Raw genomic sequence first — 14,425 nt, forward strand, 5'->3', positions numbered from 1 at the left:
AACGCAGCCTAAAGTATATACTAGATATACAATGACTTTGAGTGGTATACCATGGAATAGCCCATGAGGTCTCCAGGCGAATGAGACAAGAAAATACAAGTGAGATCAGTGTAATATTCCATGGTTTGTCAGGAAAAAGCATTGTATAACTATTTTATCCAACGTCATTGAAGATACCTACGCCGCAATGCGGGATGGGAAGAAACACGGAAATACGACCGAATGCAACAGCTTTACTACTTTCTGATTAACTGTATTTTTGAATGGGATTAATTTTCATATTGGTAACTTTATGTTTTTGTGAAAATTCAGATTCTTGCACTTACCTCAAAATCTTCCACGATGCCATCCCTGAATGCAATGATTTTTACTCACCTGATAAAGAAGATCGTAGAAACTTGTTACCTGGCTGGAAAGAACCACCTACTATGACTAACACGACTGACCTACCTGCACAGTCAGCTACAAAGACTGCCTGGGACTACCAAACAGGAGAAGAGTTGAAGACGTTCGCTTACTGGGGCTACAAGGCTACTTATGAAGCTGGAGGTACGTACGATTATTCAGTGGAAATTACACCTAATTGAAAAAACGGAGTCGGGTTCGAGAAGGTCATTTATAAAATAACTGTTATGAATGTCGCGTTCTGATTGGTTTGGAGCGCGTGCTTTATGAGAGCACATTGCACGCGCGCGCACTTTCCGGTGCTTCATTCCTATCTATTATTGTAATTTGTATTTTATAAAAGAAATAAAAAACTTGCTTGCTGTGCTGTGTCGCAGTCATAAAGCACTTGGGGATTGGCAGAACACTCGAGAAGTGTCTAGAAGCAGTTTGCTACGCGTCGTACTTCTCCTAACACTTCTCTCGTGTTCTGCCAACCACCGCGTGCTTTATGACAGCACACAGCACGCGCGCGCGTTTTCTATTTCTTCAATCATCGAAGCTAAGACCGAAAAGGATTTTGGGTACTCCGAAATGTGTATGATATTTGCATATAGACATGTACAAATGTACAGTAGAGCAAAGTCGGTCGACCTAGATTAACAACATGCCAAAGCCATGATGCATAAAATGTGCACAGGAAGGGAAAACTGCAATACGCATGAAATTAGCATAATTGTTTGTCTTCCCATGCTCCCCTTCGGTCTTAGCTTTGATGGTATAACCTTTTTTTGAACCCGACGTTTTTTCAATTAGGTGTATACGAGTTGATTGTAATATGTATGAGAGTATGTATGAGAGAGTATGTATGAGAGTAGAGAATAATGATCTGATCATGAGTGTTTGTCCCATAGGTTATGTCCAGGAACTACCAACATCTCTCAAGGTCAATGGCCCTAAAGCCCAGGCAGTGTTGGACTCACTCCGAAATGACAACTGGCTTGATCGCTATACCAGAGCCATATTTACAGAACTGTCAATCTACAATGCAAATACGAACTTCTTCTGCGTGATTACATTATTGTACGAACAGTTACCAACAGGCGGGCTCTTCAACTACCCCAGTATCTTGACACTCAAGCTCTATCGCTACGTTGGAGCAGATATGTACTTCGTTCTTGGCTGTGAAGTCGTCTATCTTCTTTTTACACTCTATTTTATATTCCGTGAGCTTAAGATGGTCAAGAAGGAAGGAATAGGTCACTTAAAGAACCCGTGGAGCTTGGTTGAGGTATTTGTCACTATGTTATCCTTGTCCCTTGTCATATTGTATTTCGTCAGGATCAAGTTCACAGGAGACTCAGTGAAAGCCATGCGAATGGACCACAACAAGTTCGTAAGCTTTCATTATACCGCCTTTTTAGATGAGTGGATCAATGCTATGATGGGCTTGATTGTGTTCTTATCATTCCTTAAAATCGTTCGTCTTCTCCGGTTCAATCGAAGGATGTCCCTTCTCGCCCAGACGTTAAGAGTTTGTTTACCAAGAATCTTCGCGTTCCTAATCATCTATGGGATGGCATTCTTTGCTTATGCACAGTTTGCTTGCCTTGTATTCGGGCAGAGTATGGCCGGATTTGGAACCATTCTCCGTAGTTCAGCTACTTTAATGGATACAATTTTAGGCAAGTTTGCTCTTAAAGAAATCACGGACGCCAATCGGATTATTGGACCAACCTTTTTCTATTTTTACACGGTTACCATGGTGTTCATTCTCATCAACATGTTCTTGTCAATCATCAACGACTCTTTCAGTGAGGTCAACAGTGATGTCAATAAGCAGTCCAACGAATATGAAATTGTGAATTTCATGGTGCATAGGTTAAAGGAGAATATTGGCAAAACCATTGGCAACGCCATCATGCCAATATACAAAGAACCCAAATCAGCACTGGAGAAAAACTGTGATACTATTGTAGAGAATGCAGACAGTATCATGCACCATATGAGAAACATGACGTTTGAGAATATGAGGCATACCAAATGGTTCGACACCGAGACTTCCAGAGAGAGAAAGAAAAAGATGTTCAAAATATTGTTGGAAGTTGATTGGGATTACTTCGAGGACGAACTGGCCGACGGAATTCCTGTTTTTGAAGAGTTTCTTAAGAAATACGACGATGAAAAACTTGAAAAGGTTTATAGAGCATACCGCTTTAAGAAACTGAGAGACGAGGAGATGGAAAGCAGGTTTACTACACGAGAAAGTGACAATGACGAAGAAGAAGATGACAGTTCATCCGGGTCCAGTTCTGATGACTCAGGTGGTCAAAGTGACAACAATAACGATGAAAAACCCAATCATGACTACAGCCTTCTTGATGCCTCAGGAGACCCAAGGCAAGAAAAAATAGTCCCTAGTCCAGCAAAATCAATTAAAAGTATGTGCGCCTCACCAAGTGGTCTACGAACACCGATTTTGCTGCACTCTCCAAGACCATCAAGGTCCCCTGATCCGGGTAAGGCGCAGCGGTTAAGTACTAGTGTTCCTTTGGCAAGCGAGTCCGAGTTGTCTGAAGTCTTGAACGACGTAGAGAGGACTAGATGCGCAACTGATGCAGAATTAAACAGTTTCCTATCAGAAATAAAGTCAGTTGACGACAGCAACTTCCCTAAATATGACAGCGATCCAGAACAGACATCAAAGAAGGAGAAAAAGAAAAAGAAAGCCAAGAAAGTGAAACCAAGGAGTGCCGTCTCTCTCAAAAGTAAAGCAGCCTGGGGAGACGATGCTGAACAAGTTTCCCGTAAATCACCCGCGGGATCTAGTGACAAACAAAGAATCTTACCTGAAGGGTCAGAAAACGACAATACATTTGCTCAGGACAACGAGGGATTTGAAAATGAGATTCCGTCAAACAACAAAGAGAAGAAACGAAAGAACAAGAAGAAAAAGGAGAAAAAACTATCTCTGAGTGAAAATCTGGACATTGAGTCCATGGGATAAACATTCCGTGAGCCTGGTAACGCCAGGTGTCTTATCCAAAGCACTGTTTTTAATACTACATCATTAGTCAGCGATTAGCAGCAAAAATGCATGCGTTAAAGCAGGTAAATGAATACTCACTATACTGTAAGTAAATATATAATTTATAGAAACAAGTTAACAGTGACATCCCACTGTTTAAGAAGGATAAAAAAGGCACAATTTGATTTGCACACATTCACCCCTTGCGAGGGGAGATCAGCGTACGATAAATGCACATCATACATAATATGGCACTTGGAAAAAAAACTCTGGTAAAAATTAGTAGGCAATGTAGTAAGATAACGAAGCATTTTGGAAATGCTGAACAATGAAATAAAGTACCAATACTAGATAACATTTGTCATTATTGTAAGTAATACATCATAGAGTAATAGTTTAACATTACATTCACACAGTGTTGAACAATATTTTTGTCGTTTAACGACCTACATTGAAATTTACTTTTTGCTTTTCTGTTTAATGTTATCAATCTGAATTTGAACAAATTTTTGAGTGGATTCCCGCATGATATAACTAACAAAGTCTTTGATGTCTTCTTCCCTGTCGTCTCTCATGTTCTCAAGCATTTCTCTACGGATTGTGTGTTTTGTAAGTGATCTTCCTGAATCTGGAGGAGAAAAAAGGATGGGAAGTTAACTGTCACAGTTAATGACAATGGTTACGGGTCACTTCTGTATCTACCTGGAATAGCAAGCCATCGTTTCATCTGTTTTTGAGCTTCTGCCATTAGGTTTTCCTGTGCGACAACCATGTCAACAAGACCGCTGGACAAAGCAGCATCACTTGAAAACATCTCGCTAAGTAATGTAGCTCTTTCACCAACCCTCTTCCCAACCAGGTTTGTGAGAGTCTGTGACACCCTTCAATGAAGATACACTGGATGGTTAGTTCAAAACCATTTTCAGTTCCAAGTAACGCATGGACACCTTACCACAACAGACTGACACCTTACCCACAACAGACTGACACCTTACCACAACAGACTGACACCTTACCTACGACAGACTGACACCTTACCCACAACAGACTTACGCCTTACCCACAACAGACTGACACCTTACCCACAACAGACTGACACCTTACCCACAACAGACTTACACCTTACCCACAACAGACTGACACCTTACCCACAACAGACTGACACCTTACCCACAACAGACTGACACCTTTCCCACAACAGAATGACACCTTACCCACAACAGACTGACACCTTACCCACAACAGACTGACACCTTACCCACAACAGACTGACAAATTGCTCACAACAGACTGACACCTTACCCACCACAGACTGAAACCTTACCCACTACAGACTGACACCTTACCCACAACAGATTGAATAGAATCACTAGAATCACTCACCAAAATGGAACTGCAATGCCCTAAACAAAAATAAAGTATTGTCAAAATTGAATGTAAAAATGCTTTAATTCGTATGGTACAAGTAGAATCAAATCTTACTAAAGATGTACAACTACGAGGCCAAGTCTAAATCTGACATTTATAAAAAGGAGTTGCTGATAGGAATGAAACCCACGTCTCCCGTCGCTAAGCTACGAGGGACGATTCCTGGTGAATGGTCATTTTTCTGCATTCACTTGATGAAACACTCGTCCTCCACACAGGTATCAGGTACCATATTAAGTTTTGAGTCAGGGAATTCATATAGTTCTACTTACCGCAACTGTTTCATTAAGTCCTAAGGAATAGTTTGGAGCCATTATCCTGTAATCACAAGCTGATGCAAGTACACATCCTCCAGCAATGGCATGACCCTGTGGACACAAGCACCATGGTAACAATGACTTGATTCAGTATGATTAATATCAACCTTAAATTAGCAGTATAGTTAAGGTTAGGGTTAACCACCCTATAGATAGGATCACCATGGTAATGGTAAACAGTGACTTGATGCAGTATGATTAATATCAACCTTAAATGAACAGTATAGTTAAGGTTAGGGTTAACCACCCTATAGATATGATCACCATGGTAATGATAAACAGCGTATCATGTCTTGGTGCAGTATGATTAACATAAACCTTACATTGACAACAGCAATGGTAGCTAATCTAGATCCATACAGTTGTAACCACATCTCTTGAAATCCTCTCCAGAAAACAGCAAGACGCTTTGGATCAGGATTGTGCATCTCCTTGATTAGGTCTAATCCAGCAGAGAACACTTTTGGTAGACTCTGACAGTTTGCAAGAAAAACAAACAATGGATTTATAAGATTACAAAAGGTATTTAGGACATTAGGCCAGATATAATTGGGTTTGATAAACAATACTTGGGGACCCCCATTTAGACATGTTAGTGAATCCCCCATCATATAGTTGTACCTTGTTTGATCTTTTAGCATTTAAGCTGTAAAATGTTTTATGTTCATATCTCAACAATAACCTCTGCTCTTAATGACAATAATAATATAAAAAAAACCAGCAATAATTCTAGATCTCTATTCTTGGATCTTGGAATGACCTATCTCCTATAGTTTATTGGCACAAGTATCTCTCTCTACTCCAACAACCTTTTTAAAAAGTAGATATACATGGACCAGTTACGGCATATCATCCATGCAGCACAACACTGTTTTGCATTCCAAAGTAATCTGAAGTGGGAATAGCTTTAAGGGGTCTATGTGATTATAGATTTATTACATTTATTTTCATATTTAATCTTATTCAATTTAATCTTGAGTCGGACTAAAGATTCGAGAAACAGAAATCATAAATACGAAGAAGACTTATATATGTACCACAAAATACGAGAAAACAGGCGGCTTTGGGGGGGTGTCCGGTGCATCTTTGGGGACACCCCACTGGATTCGCCCCTGTATTCAGCGCCCCAGTATATTATATGTACTCACTGAGGTCAAGATCAGTCCCCTGATGTCTCTGTTGTTTTCAAGATCTGAAAGAGTCGTATTTATTTCTTCAAGAAACTCTAAAGTGAAGCTATTGACGGGTTTTCTGTTCAGAACCACGGTAGCGACTTGGTCTTGTGTTTGCACTTCGACCGAAGATGATGATGCATATCTTGCAAAAATCCTAGTTATTCTGTTCCTGCTTGAATTGGGAGAAAAACCTGTAAAAATACACAGAACATTTTATAAAACAAAGAGATTCCAATAACAGTGGAATCAGAGACTAAACATACGTAAGATCGGCTTTATGACATGTCTGATGTTGGTCGCCATCTTGAAAGTGCTTTGTTCATGGGTTTCCTGTGTACCTCATGAATAATTCATGAGTGCGAAACCTGGGCGGCAATTTGATTGGCTATTGGTAAGATAAATAAAAGATGGCATTAAAGAGCTGGGAAATGAAGTTGTCATGATGGAGCTGAGCATTGGACTTTTTGATACACTTGTATAGTGGAATAACGTCATTTGTATACGGCACACTCTGTAAAGGCTATACTTTGTAAGCTAGGGAGCTGACGGTATGCACTTTACAGTACCCTCTGTCTATAAGTGCTCTCTTTTAAGATTATTGAAAGCTGAAGTTACATGGATTAGAGAGAAGTTAAAACAATTGTGTAAGATCACAAGTCCTCTCACTTAGAAGGCAATCCACTTGCCAACTTAGCTACAGTACTTGTACCTCTTTGTTACATCATGATCAATGGTGTGTTGTTAATGCCTTCCCACACATTACAAATCAACTGCCGGAGGACAGCAGAATGTCAACTAAGCAAAGATGCTTGCAGGTCTTTTGCAGAATCATCATCTAACATGTGAAACATGGGACAATCATGGACTAAAACAGCATGTGAAACGAGATTTTTTTATTCAGCATAGCTATGAACAGTGAGATACTATTTTGCACTTTTTTTCTATTTTTCACTTTTTACAGTGGTTTATCTTCATCTATAACGATTGTTACTACTAATGTGGTGTGAATCTTATTTTCGCTTTATTTCAAATTTTTTTCTTCATTCCCATTTGTTTCAGTCTCGTAGCAATTTGTTTCCGAGTTTCTTCACTTGTTACCCTAGCAACGAACATTTCAATGTCTTCTTCCTTTGTTCTCTGAAGGAGGTCCAATAATTGTTTTCGGTGTCGTGCCTTGGTTAGTTTTCTGCTTTCATCTAGAATCAAGTAATAAGTAACAATATTAAAATACTGAGGGTGATGGATTAGTAAAATACTTGCCTTTCATTATTCAATGAGTCTAATGGGTTGGGTCACTGGTTGTTGGTGGCATGGGTGGCTTGCGTCTTGCTGTAGTCCAGGTTTGAGCCCTGGCTCAAAACTGATGATATGTGATTTTTGTATGTTTGACGTGTTGTTCTCTCCCTTGCCATGAGCATTTAATTCTCCAGGTTCTACGATTTTCTCTCTCTACAAAAATCAACGTGAGTTGAGTGCTGCATGTTGTAAATATAGAATGTAGTGGTAGTGCTTATAAGGAGGGAACCTTACAGAAGAGCTTAATACAGGGAGTAATGGTTGTAAAATATAAGTGTTTTAAAAGTTGGGTTTCTGCAGATGCATGATTTAATGCTATACATTATGTCTATATTAATGCTGGAAATTCTTTTCATACCTGGTACAGACAACCATGTTTTCATTTCCCTGTGCACTTCAGGAAGAACATTATCTATAGGCTCAACTTTGTGAATTAGTCCAATAGCAGCAGCCTGTTCTGAAGACATAACCTCAGCATTGTAAATGATTTTCTCTGCCTTGCTTTGACCAACGGCATTGATTAGAGTACCTGACATCCTGAAATGAAAGGAATATAATGTTTAAACTACCTGTATTATGCCGAGTGAGCTAGTACTGACTATACCGGGATGATCCGCTGAACAGGGTATGGTTTTTCGAGCTTCTTGTCATAAACAGGGTATGCAATTTTACTCAAGTTCCAAGTTCTTCCTGAGTTTCCTGTCATATTCAGGGATTCTACTTTCGTATTGACCGAAACTGGTCATTATGGTCGTAAAAAAAAAAAAAAAACATGAGCTGACATGATAATTGAAACAGGAACTCAGTGCAATTAATTATATCTTTTATCATAAGCAGGGTCTACAAATTTGAGATTTTTTGTCATAAACAGGGTACCCCTTTCAGAATCCCAGCGGAACACCCCTACTCAAATCCTGGCGGAGTACCCCCCCCCCCCCCCCCCCAGGACACTAACACATGAAAACATTATTTTATTCAATGTCTTCAAATATATCTTAGATTCTTTCTTCATAACAAAAGATTATTAATAAAAGAATTTAACTTACTAACCAAGGTGCAAGGTACAGTCCCTAAAATATGAAGGAAAAATTATTGTATTGTAAATACCAAGAATATATCGACATTAATAGCTATAGTAACAAAATAAGTACTGAGAAAAATTCATAAAACCATAGTCTTGTCCAGCTTCTAACACTCCTTTAATATCATAACTAGGACATGTAACATACCAAAGATAGTTCAGGTAAGCCAATTTTATATCCTGGTGACATGACAGATACATCACAAGTCAAGGATAGTACACAGCCACCAGCGATTGCATGACCCTGTCAGTATAATATGTAGATACATATAGTCTCTACTTTCACATCCCCATAATGCCTTGTGTCTTTGGGGGGTAACCGATCAAAAAACTGTCCCAAATTGAAAGGTTTCTTAATTGAATTTATACTATACCTGCTTTTATCTGTACAATACTGATTATCAGTTTATCCCAAGTTATTTTTGCGTGTACAGATCATCAAGAGTTTTGGTCTTACAGAAAATGTATTGACTTACAAAAAAATGTTTAAAATTTACCTTAAACGTCTTTAAGCTTCTATCTTTTTCTGTTTTATTTTTATTTTTTCATTTTATTTTTGGATACCAAACAAGGTATTGTCAACATTGTCTGATCAGCCTTCAGCAAAATAAGTGGGTTTTTACCCTCTGGTTACCCCCCAAAGACGCAAAGTATTATGGGGATGTGAATGTTGAGAATTACACTTAATCAAGGGGTGGCAATAGCAGTCGTGAACTTTGTATTCATCTCTGGGGTCTGACAGATTAAATTTTTAAATCTATTGCTTAGTCCTCCAAATTAAGCTAGAGTTCCAATACACCTCAGTTCCCATTCCAATCACCTTTATAGCGGCCATAGTTACCAAGCTAGAGCCATACAGAAGTGTCCACATTTCTTGGAATCTTTTCCTGAAAACAACCAGTGTACCCTTACTAGAGTGAAGCACCTCATTCAAATCAAGTCCAGCACAAAATACATTTGGAATTTTCTGAAAAAGAGATCCAAATATGTTTTACTTCATCATTTAAATCAAATGGAATGAAAGTGGAAAATGGTATAATTTATCAATAATTGCAGATTTATCAATGTGAAAAAGTTCTATTACCATCCAATCACTGGGATACACTTATGGTCATTGTTATGCTGACAGTAGTTCTCGATAGCATTTGTGGATCTAACTTCACAATATGGTGTTCAACGGGGGCAAACCTATTGATTGTCATATAATACTACATCATGAGTTTTATTCTGCTTAATTCAACTGATTCTAATTATTTTTTCCATTCATTTAATTTGTTTAAAAAAATCATTATAAATTATTATAATTTAAGTCTTGCTTAGAAGAGGTAAATATAGAAATGAAATTATACATCATTTATGGAAAGCTAACTATATATACAGACCAATATAAGCTTGACTTTTATTGCGAGATGACTTACAGATGTGAATACAATCCCACGACATTTGTTGTTCTTTTCAATACTTTCCAATGTACGGATAATCTCTTCCATAAACTGCATGCTAAAGCTATTCACAGGTGGTCTATTGAGCTCAACAGTTGCTATCTGACCACAAGGGCTGTATTGTGTATAGATCATGGGATCCTGGAGGCTAGTTGTGGACGATAACCATCGTCTTATCAGATGAATCTTGGAGCGACATGGAATCTTTCCTAAGGCAACAGTAAGTTAAGTAATAAAATCATATTATGCTGTTAATTATACTACTCTAACCTGCATTGATTCTTGCATTTCTAAAGAGAATATCTCCTAGTATTTTTGTTGTGGACGCCATCAGTAGTGAAGCCCAGACAACACAGGAAGCCCAATGCATCGTTGTGATTGGAATTCCACAGGCTAACCATTCTGAAAAAAATCCCTAATTCCCAGGTTTGTGTCCTTAAGGACGCCGGACGCCCCCCCCCCCCCCCCCCCCCCCCCCCCAAAGTCACCTTGGTTATTTTGTACGTATGTAATTTTTCTTTTCATTTATGATTTCTGTTTCTTGAATATTTAGTCCAACTCAAGATTAGTTGCAAAAGATATAAAAATAGGTCTTAGAACAATATTTCAATAAGTCAGATCAGGATTATTGATGGCGTCACTATATTGCTGTTTTTTTTCATGTTGTACACCCCCCTTGCAAATTTCTGGATCTGCCCTTACTAATTTAACACAGGAAAAAAACCGGATTCCCAAATTGGGAATTGTTGGGAATTTCCTTGAATTCCCAATTTGAATGCCAATGTTGGGATTTATTGTTGGCAATTTCCTTCTAATACCCAATAGAAAAACAAAATTCCCAACAAACTAATATTGGGAATCAGTGCCACGTTCCCAATTTCGTTCTCTCTGGGAATTGGATGGGAATTCATTGGGAATTCAAGGAAATTCCCAACAGATTCCCAATTTGGGAATGTGTTTCCCCCCCTGTGTAATAGCATTTGAATATGGAAGGAGATCTTAAAGAGAATTGTGGTCATTTAGGTATAAAAAGTCATCAGGGTAAGCACTCTTTCTCTTCATTTCTCTATTCTCCTGCCCCTCATTTTGTTTTTTCCAATCTTATATATTTTCAACATGTAGTGTACTACCTTCAGCAATACTTTAATTCATGATCAAGTCATATGTAGATTTTTATACTTCATTTGTGTCACATGGTTGCTAAGTTATTACAAATGCTTTGTTGCAGAAGCTTTATCATTTTTAGGCATTTAATGAACCCCTGTTTAGAACCTGTAAAATCAATTGAGGATAACTGGACGATAAGTAGTTTAGCTTGTTGTTTTGGACAGTCTGGTGGACTTAACATAACAGCTGGTAGGTACAGTAGAATACTATTGAATATTGAAATAATGCGACCAATTTGAATAACTATTGTTCTGCCCTGACTAGCTTTTAACTTGCCTTGGTTTATGTGGAATCATAAAAGAGTCTTAACATGTATGAAAGACTAGTCAGTGACTCTTCAGTGTAGAACAATAGCTATTCACATTGTTTGTCATATTTTGATTTGGTGTATAGATTGATCTATTTGATACATTCCGATGAGAATTGAACCCAAACATAAGCTAGAAACAATGATATCTTGTTGTTCTTGTCATAAAATAACACCCAATTAAGCAATAGAGGCTTTGCCCCATCACGATGGAAGTCATGAACGGAAGCACAATGATAGTGTATTTCGCCCCTAAAAACTGAATCCTTCACCATATATAAATAGATTAGACCTCATTTGATGGTATTAGGAAAGAAATCACAATTGTGAAAAAAAAACCAGTTTATTAGACTTTTTAACATTCTAGATTCTATAAATTATGTTCTGCTTATGATACTAATACATATCATTGTTGCTGAAGACAGTCTACTGTAGTGATGGGAAATTGTCAAGCCATTTTTTGACATTGCCAAATGTAGGCTGCAAGGACCCTACTTGAAGGCAAGCACTGGCTACAGCTATATCAGCAAGACTCATTTGATTCCCCACTAACCAGGTCTTACTTTTCAGATAGGAATTCAAAGTGTGCAGAGCATCTGCTCTCTCTTTACTCTTGCTGTTCAGAATGGAATTGCTTGCAAAGTGTATCCAGTGGTCGATGTGAGCAATCTCATCGATACCAAATTTACTGTATAGATCGGGAAGACAAGCACGGCTTAAATGGCGAGCTATGGTAAATTCACCAAACAATGGTGTGTGACTTGATGAGATTACAAGATACGGCAGATCAGGAACTGTGTATATAAAAAAAACATAAAACTTGTTAAACAAGATTAAACAATTCATAACAGCTAAATATTGTAAAACATTAAAAAAATCTCATGCAAATTCTTACAACATTTATAGCACAAAAGGGTAATAACATAGTTTATGACCAGCCAACAATATATCTTGGTTGACAATCGCCCAACTGTCTGTCATGATTTGCCATGATTGACTGCAAACAGTACTGAGCATTGTTGTTGTTGAGCCTTATATTTTGAGAGCATTTGGGCACACTTTTGGTCATGGACAAAGCTGAAGCACTTCAAACTTTGATGCAACAAAATGCAACATTTGTCTTGTGATTGAAGTGTTGCCTACCAGTACTGGGTGCACTTGAACAGAATGACCAACAAACATTTAGAGTCTTCTAAACTTTACTCAGTGTCCATGGAGATGGATTGGAATTACCCATGAACTGTTCAGGAAGTATTTTTGACTGATCAATTATTCATTCTATGATAGGCTTTATTGCTACAATCCAATAACTTAATTCATATCTTCTTTTCTGCTGTACTCTAACACACATGAGGCTTTGCACCATCACGTGCCGGCACCCATAATGCACTTGAACTACCTGTGGTTAGATGGCAGAATAATAAAATCCCTTTGCTCTCGGGAATTGAATTGTTTCTAAAGTAAAACGATAGTATTATTCCTGCCATTTAATTTGGCTGCTGCCACGTGATGGTGCAAAGCCTCCACTGCTTTAGTTTCTTATATAAAGCTGTGGTACCAAAGCAGTTCTTACCATTTTTCCAGACTACAGTCAGCAAACAAGGTGATTGTCTACCCCGGTCATTCCTAGGTTTTTGAAATGTAGGCACTTTAGTCACATCACAAACAGAAACACTTGAATGGAGAAAAGTAGATGCACAATGAACCATATTCCTTTGATTCATGATACGCTGCAAGAGGAATAAGGATAATGGCGGGTCTTGTGGAGATGCTGATATGACATAGTCCACAGATACTGGACTCCTCTAAAAAAAAAACAAGAAAAGGAGAAAACTTATTTCAATTTCAAAAACAAGTGACAAGTTAAATTATGGGTGGTGTAGTGTCGGGAATGCTTGCCTCTCACCAATGAGACTTAGTAGGTTCGATTCTTGGACTCGTCATATGTGAGTAGAGTTGTTTGTTGGTTCTCTCCTGTGCTTTAATGGTTCTATTTCAGTTTTCCTCCCTCTGCAAAAATCATCTAAATTCTAATTCAATCTAGTAAAGGGCCTGGATGAAAATTACTCTGTGTAAATCTACTGTAGTAACTCTATTTTTGTATATAATACCCCAAGGCCACTACAATGCCTGATGGGAAGGAACAGTGGAATACCACATAATATACAACAGTTTTTCTGCATTTTGATTGGTTGTATTTTCAATTTACAATTTCATATAAACTTTGTGTATGAAAAAAGGAAAATTGAACTTGTTGTGATATAAATAATTGTATCAGATCATTAAAAAAATGTATGGAATTATCCCCTAACTTACTTTTGTTGGAAGTTTAACTTCAAGTTTTGAAGCCAGCCCATTGATTTCGGTTCTAAGCACTTCCAACTCTCTTAGGATATTCTCTTGTTTATTCTCTAACGTAAGGATATCTTCTCGTTGATCGTTACCATCAGAAACCTGTTGAACAAGATGACAGAGTTTCTTAAAATCATCGAAGCAAGGCTTGCGTGGCATCAAATAAATTGACTTCCTCTTTTAAGATGTACTAAAAACACCACGTAATTTTCCCCCCTTTGTTACTAACCTCTTCATAATGGCAAGAACTCATTTGATACATACAAGTAGGGAGATCTAAAGGGCTTGAATTATTATACAACACCGGTAATTTGTACATGGGAGGATTCACTGACTGAACAGCGGCCATCTTGAAATCACGAGGTGCGCAAAGCATTATGGTCTACTACATCATAATTTCCATATTTCATCAAAGTCTCATAATTCCCGTCATTTTAATTTAATATCG

General features: G+C 38.0%; 4 protein-coding genes across 4 annotated transcripts in view; 1 reads left to right on the forward strand and 3 right to left on the reverse strand.

The window, feature by feature from the left end:
- Positions 1-3,767, forward strand: part of LOC116291469 (polycystin-1) — a 38,177-nt gene extending 34,410 nt beyond the window's left edge. The window contains exons 26-27 of the mRNA XM_089024240.1: positions 313-549; positions 1,299-3,767. Of these exons, the coding sequence (XP_088880366.1) occupies positions 313-549; positions 1,299-3,391 (2,330 nt within the window). The 3' untranslated portion in view covers positions 3,392-3,767. The remainder of the gene's footprint in view (positions 1-312; positions 550-1,298) is intronic.
- LOC116291457 (enoyl-CoA delta isomerase 1, mitochondrial) lies at positions 3,517-6,658 on the reverse strand. Its single transcript, XM_031698625.1, has 7 exons — positions 6,596-6,658; positions 6,306-6,523; positions 5,481-5,630; positions 5,113-5,208; positions 4,796-4,815; positions 4,115-4,293; positions 3,517-4,040 (listed from the first exon to the last, which is right to left on the reverse strand). The coding sequence occupies exons 1-7, from the start codon at positions 6,633-6,635 to the stop codon at positions 3,871-3,873; spliced, it is 873 nt and encodes a 290-aa protein (XP_031554485.1). The 5' UTR covers positions 6,636-6,658; the 3' UTR covers positions 3,517-3,870.
- A 552-nt stretch (positions 6,659-7,210) lies between these two features.
- Positions 7,211-10,531, reverse strand: LOC116291474 (enoyl-CoA delta isomerase 1, mitochondrial). Its single transcript, XM_031698645.2, has 7 exons — positions 10,422-10,531; positions 10,128-10,360; positions 9,530-9,676; positions 8,858-8,953; positions 8,679-8,698; positions 7,987-8,165; positions 7,211-7,528 (listed from the first exon to the last, which is right to left on the reverse strand). Exons 1-7 carry the CDS (start codon positions 10,519-10,521, stop codon positions 7,359-7,361), a joined length of 945 nt encoding a protein of 314 aa, XP_031554505.1. The 5' UTR covers positions 10,522-10,531; the 3' UTR covers positions 7,211-7,358.
- A 1,418-nt stretch (positions 10,532-11,949) lies between these two features.
- Positions 11,950-14,356, reverse strand: LOC116291461 (aminoacyl tRNA synthase complex-interacting multifunctional protein 2). The gene is made up of 4 exons (XM_031698630.2): positions 14,207-14,356; positions 13,942-14,079; positions 13,199-13,430; positions 11,950-12,419 (listed from the first exon to the last, which is right to left on the reverse strand). Exons 1-4 carry the CDS (start codon positions 14,351-14,353, stop codon positions 12,052-12,054), a joined length of 885 nt encoding a protein of 294 aa, XP_031554490.1. The 5' UTR covers positions 14,354-14,356; the 3' UTR covers positions 11,950-12,051.
- Between the last annotated feature and the right edge of the window lie 69 nt (positions 14,357-14,425).

The sequence above is a fragment of the Actinia tenebrosa genome, unplaced genomic scaffold (genome assembly GCF_029948245.1).
Source record: "Actinia tenebrosa isolate PJP-AT-01 unplaced genomic scaffold, QUT_ActTen_1.0 PGA_scaffold0__85_contigs__length_37466705, whole genome shotgun sequence".
Taxonomy (NCBI): domain Eukaryota; kingdom Metazoa; phylum Cnidaria; class Anthozoa; order Actiniaria; family Actiniidae; genus Actinia; species Actinia tenebrosa.

What these genes read in the sequence shown, in the direction of transcription:
- LOC116291457 (XM_031698625.1), bottom strand. Translation starts at nt 6,635, where the DNA reads ATGGCGACCAACATCAGACATGTCATAAAGCCGATCTTAC. An exon ending in TGTCATAAAGCCGATCTTAC is followed by an intron (nt 6,524 to 6,595) that starts GTATGTTTAGTC and finishes GTATTTTTACAG; the next exon opens with GTTTTTCTCCCAATTCAAGC. An exon ending in GGGGACTGATCTTGACCTCA is followed by an intron (nt 5,631 to 6,305) that starts GTGAGTACATAT and finishes GCAAACTGTCAG; the next exon opens with AGTCTACCAAAAGTGTTCTC.
- LOC116291474 (XM_031698645.2), bottom strand. Translation starts at nt 10,521, where the DNA reads ATGCATTGGGCTTCCTGTGTTGTCTGGGCTTCACTACTGATGGCGTCC. An exon ending in AAATGCAAGAATCAATGCAG is followed by an intron (nt 10,361 to 10,421) that starts GTTAGAGTAGTA and finishes CTGTTGCCTTAG; the next exon opens with GAAAGATTCCATGTCGCTCC. An exon ending in GTGGGATTGTATTCACATCT is followed by an intron (nt 9,677 to 10,127) that starts GTAAGTCATCTC and finishes TCTCTTTTTCAG; the next exon opens with AAAATTCCAAATGTATTTTG.
- LOC116291461 (XM_031698630.2), bottom strand. Translation starts at nt 14,353, where the DNA reads ATGCTTTGCGCACCTCGTGATTTCAAGATGGCCGCTGTTCAGTCAGTG. An exon ending in GTTCTTGCCATTATGAAGAG is followed by an intron (nt 14,080 to 14,206) that starts GTTAGTAACAAA and finishes CTTGTTCAACAG; the next exon opens with GTTTCTGATGGTAACGATCA. An exon ending in GACTGTAGTCTGGAAAAATG is followed by an intron (nt 12,420 to 13,198) that starts GTAAGAACTGCT and finishes TTATATACACAG; the next exon opens with TTCCTGATCTGCCGTATCTT.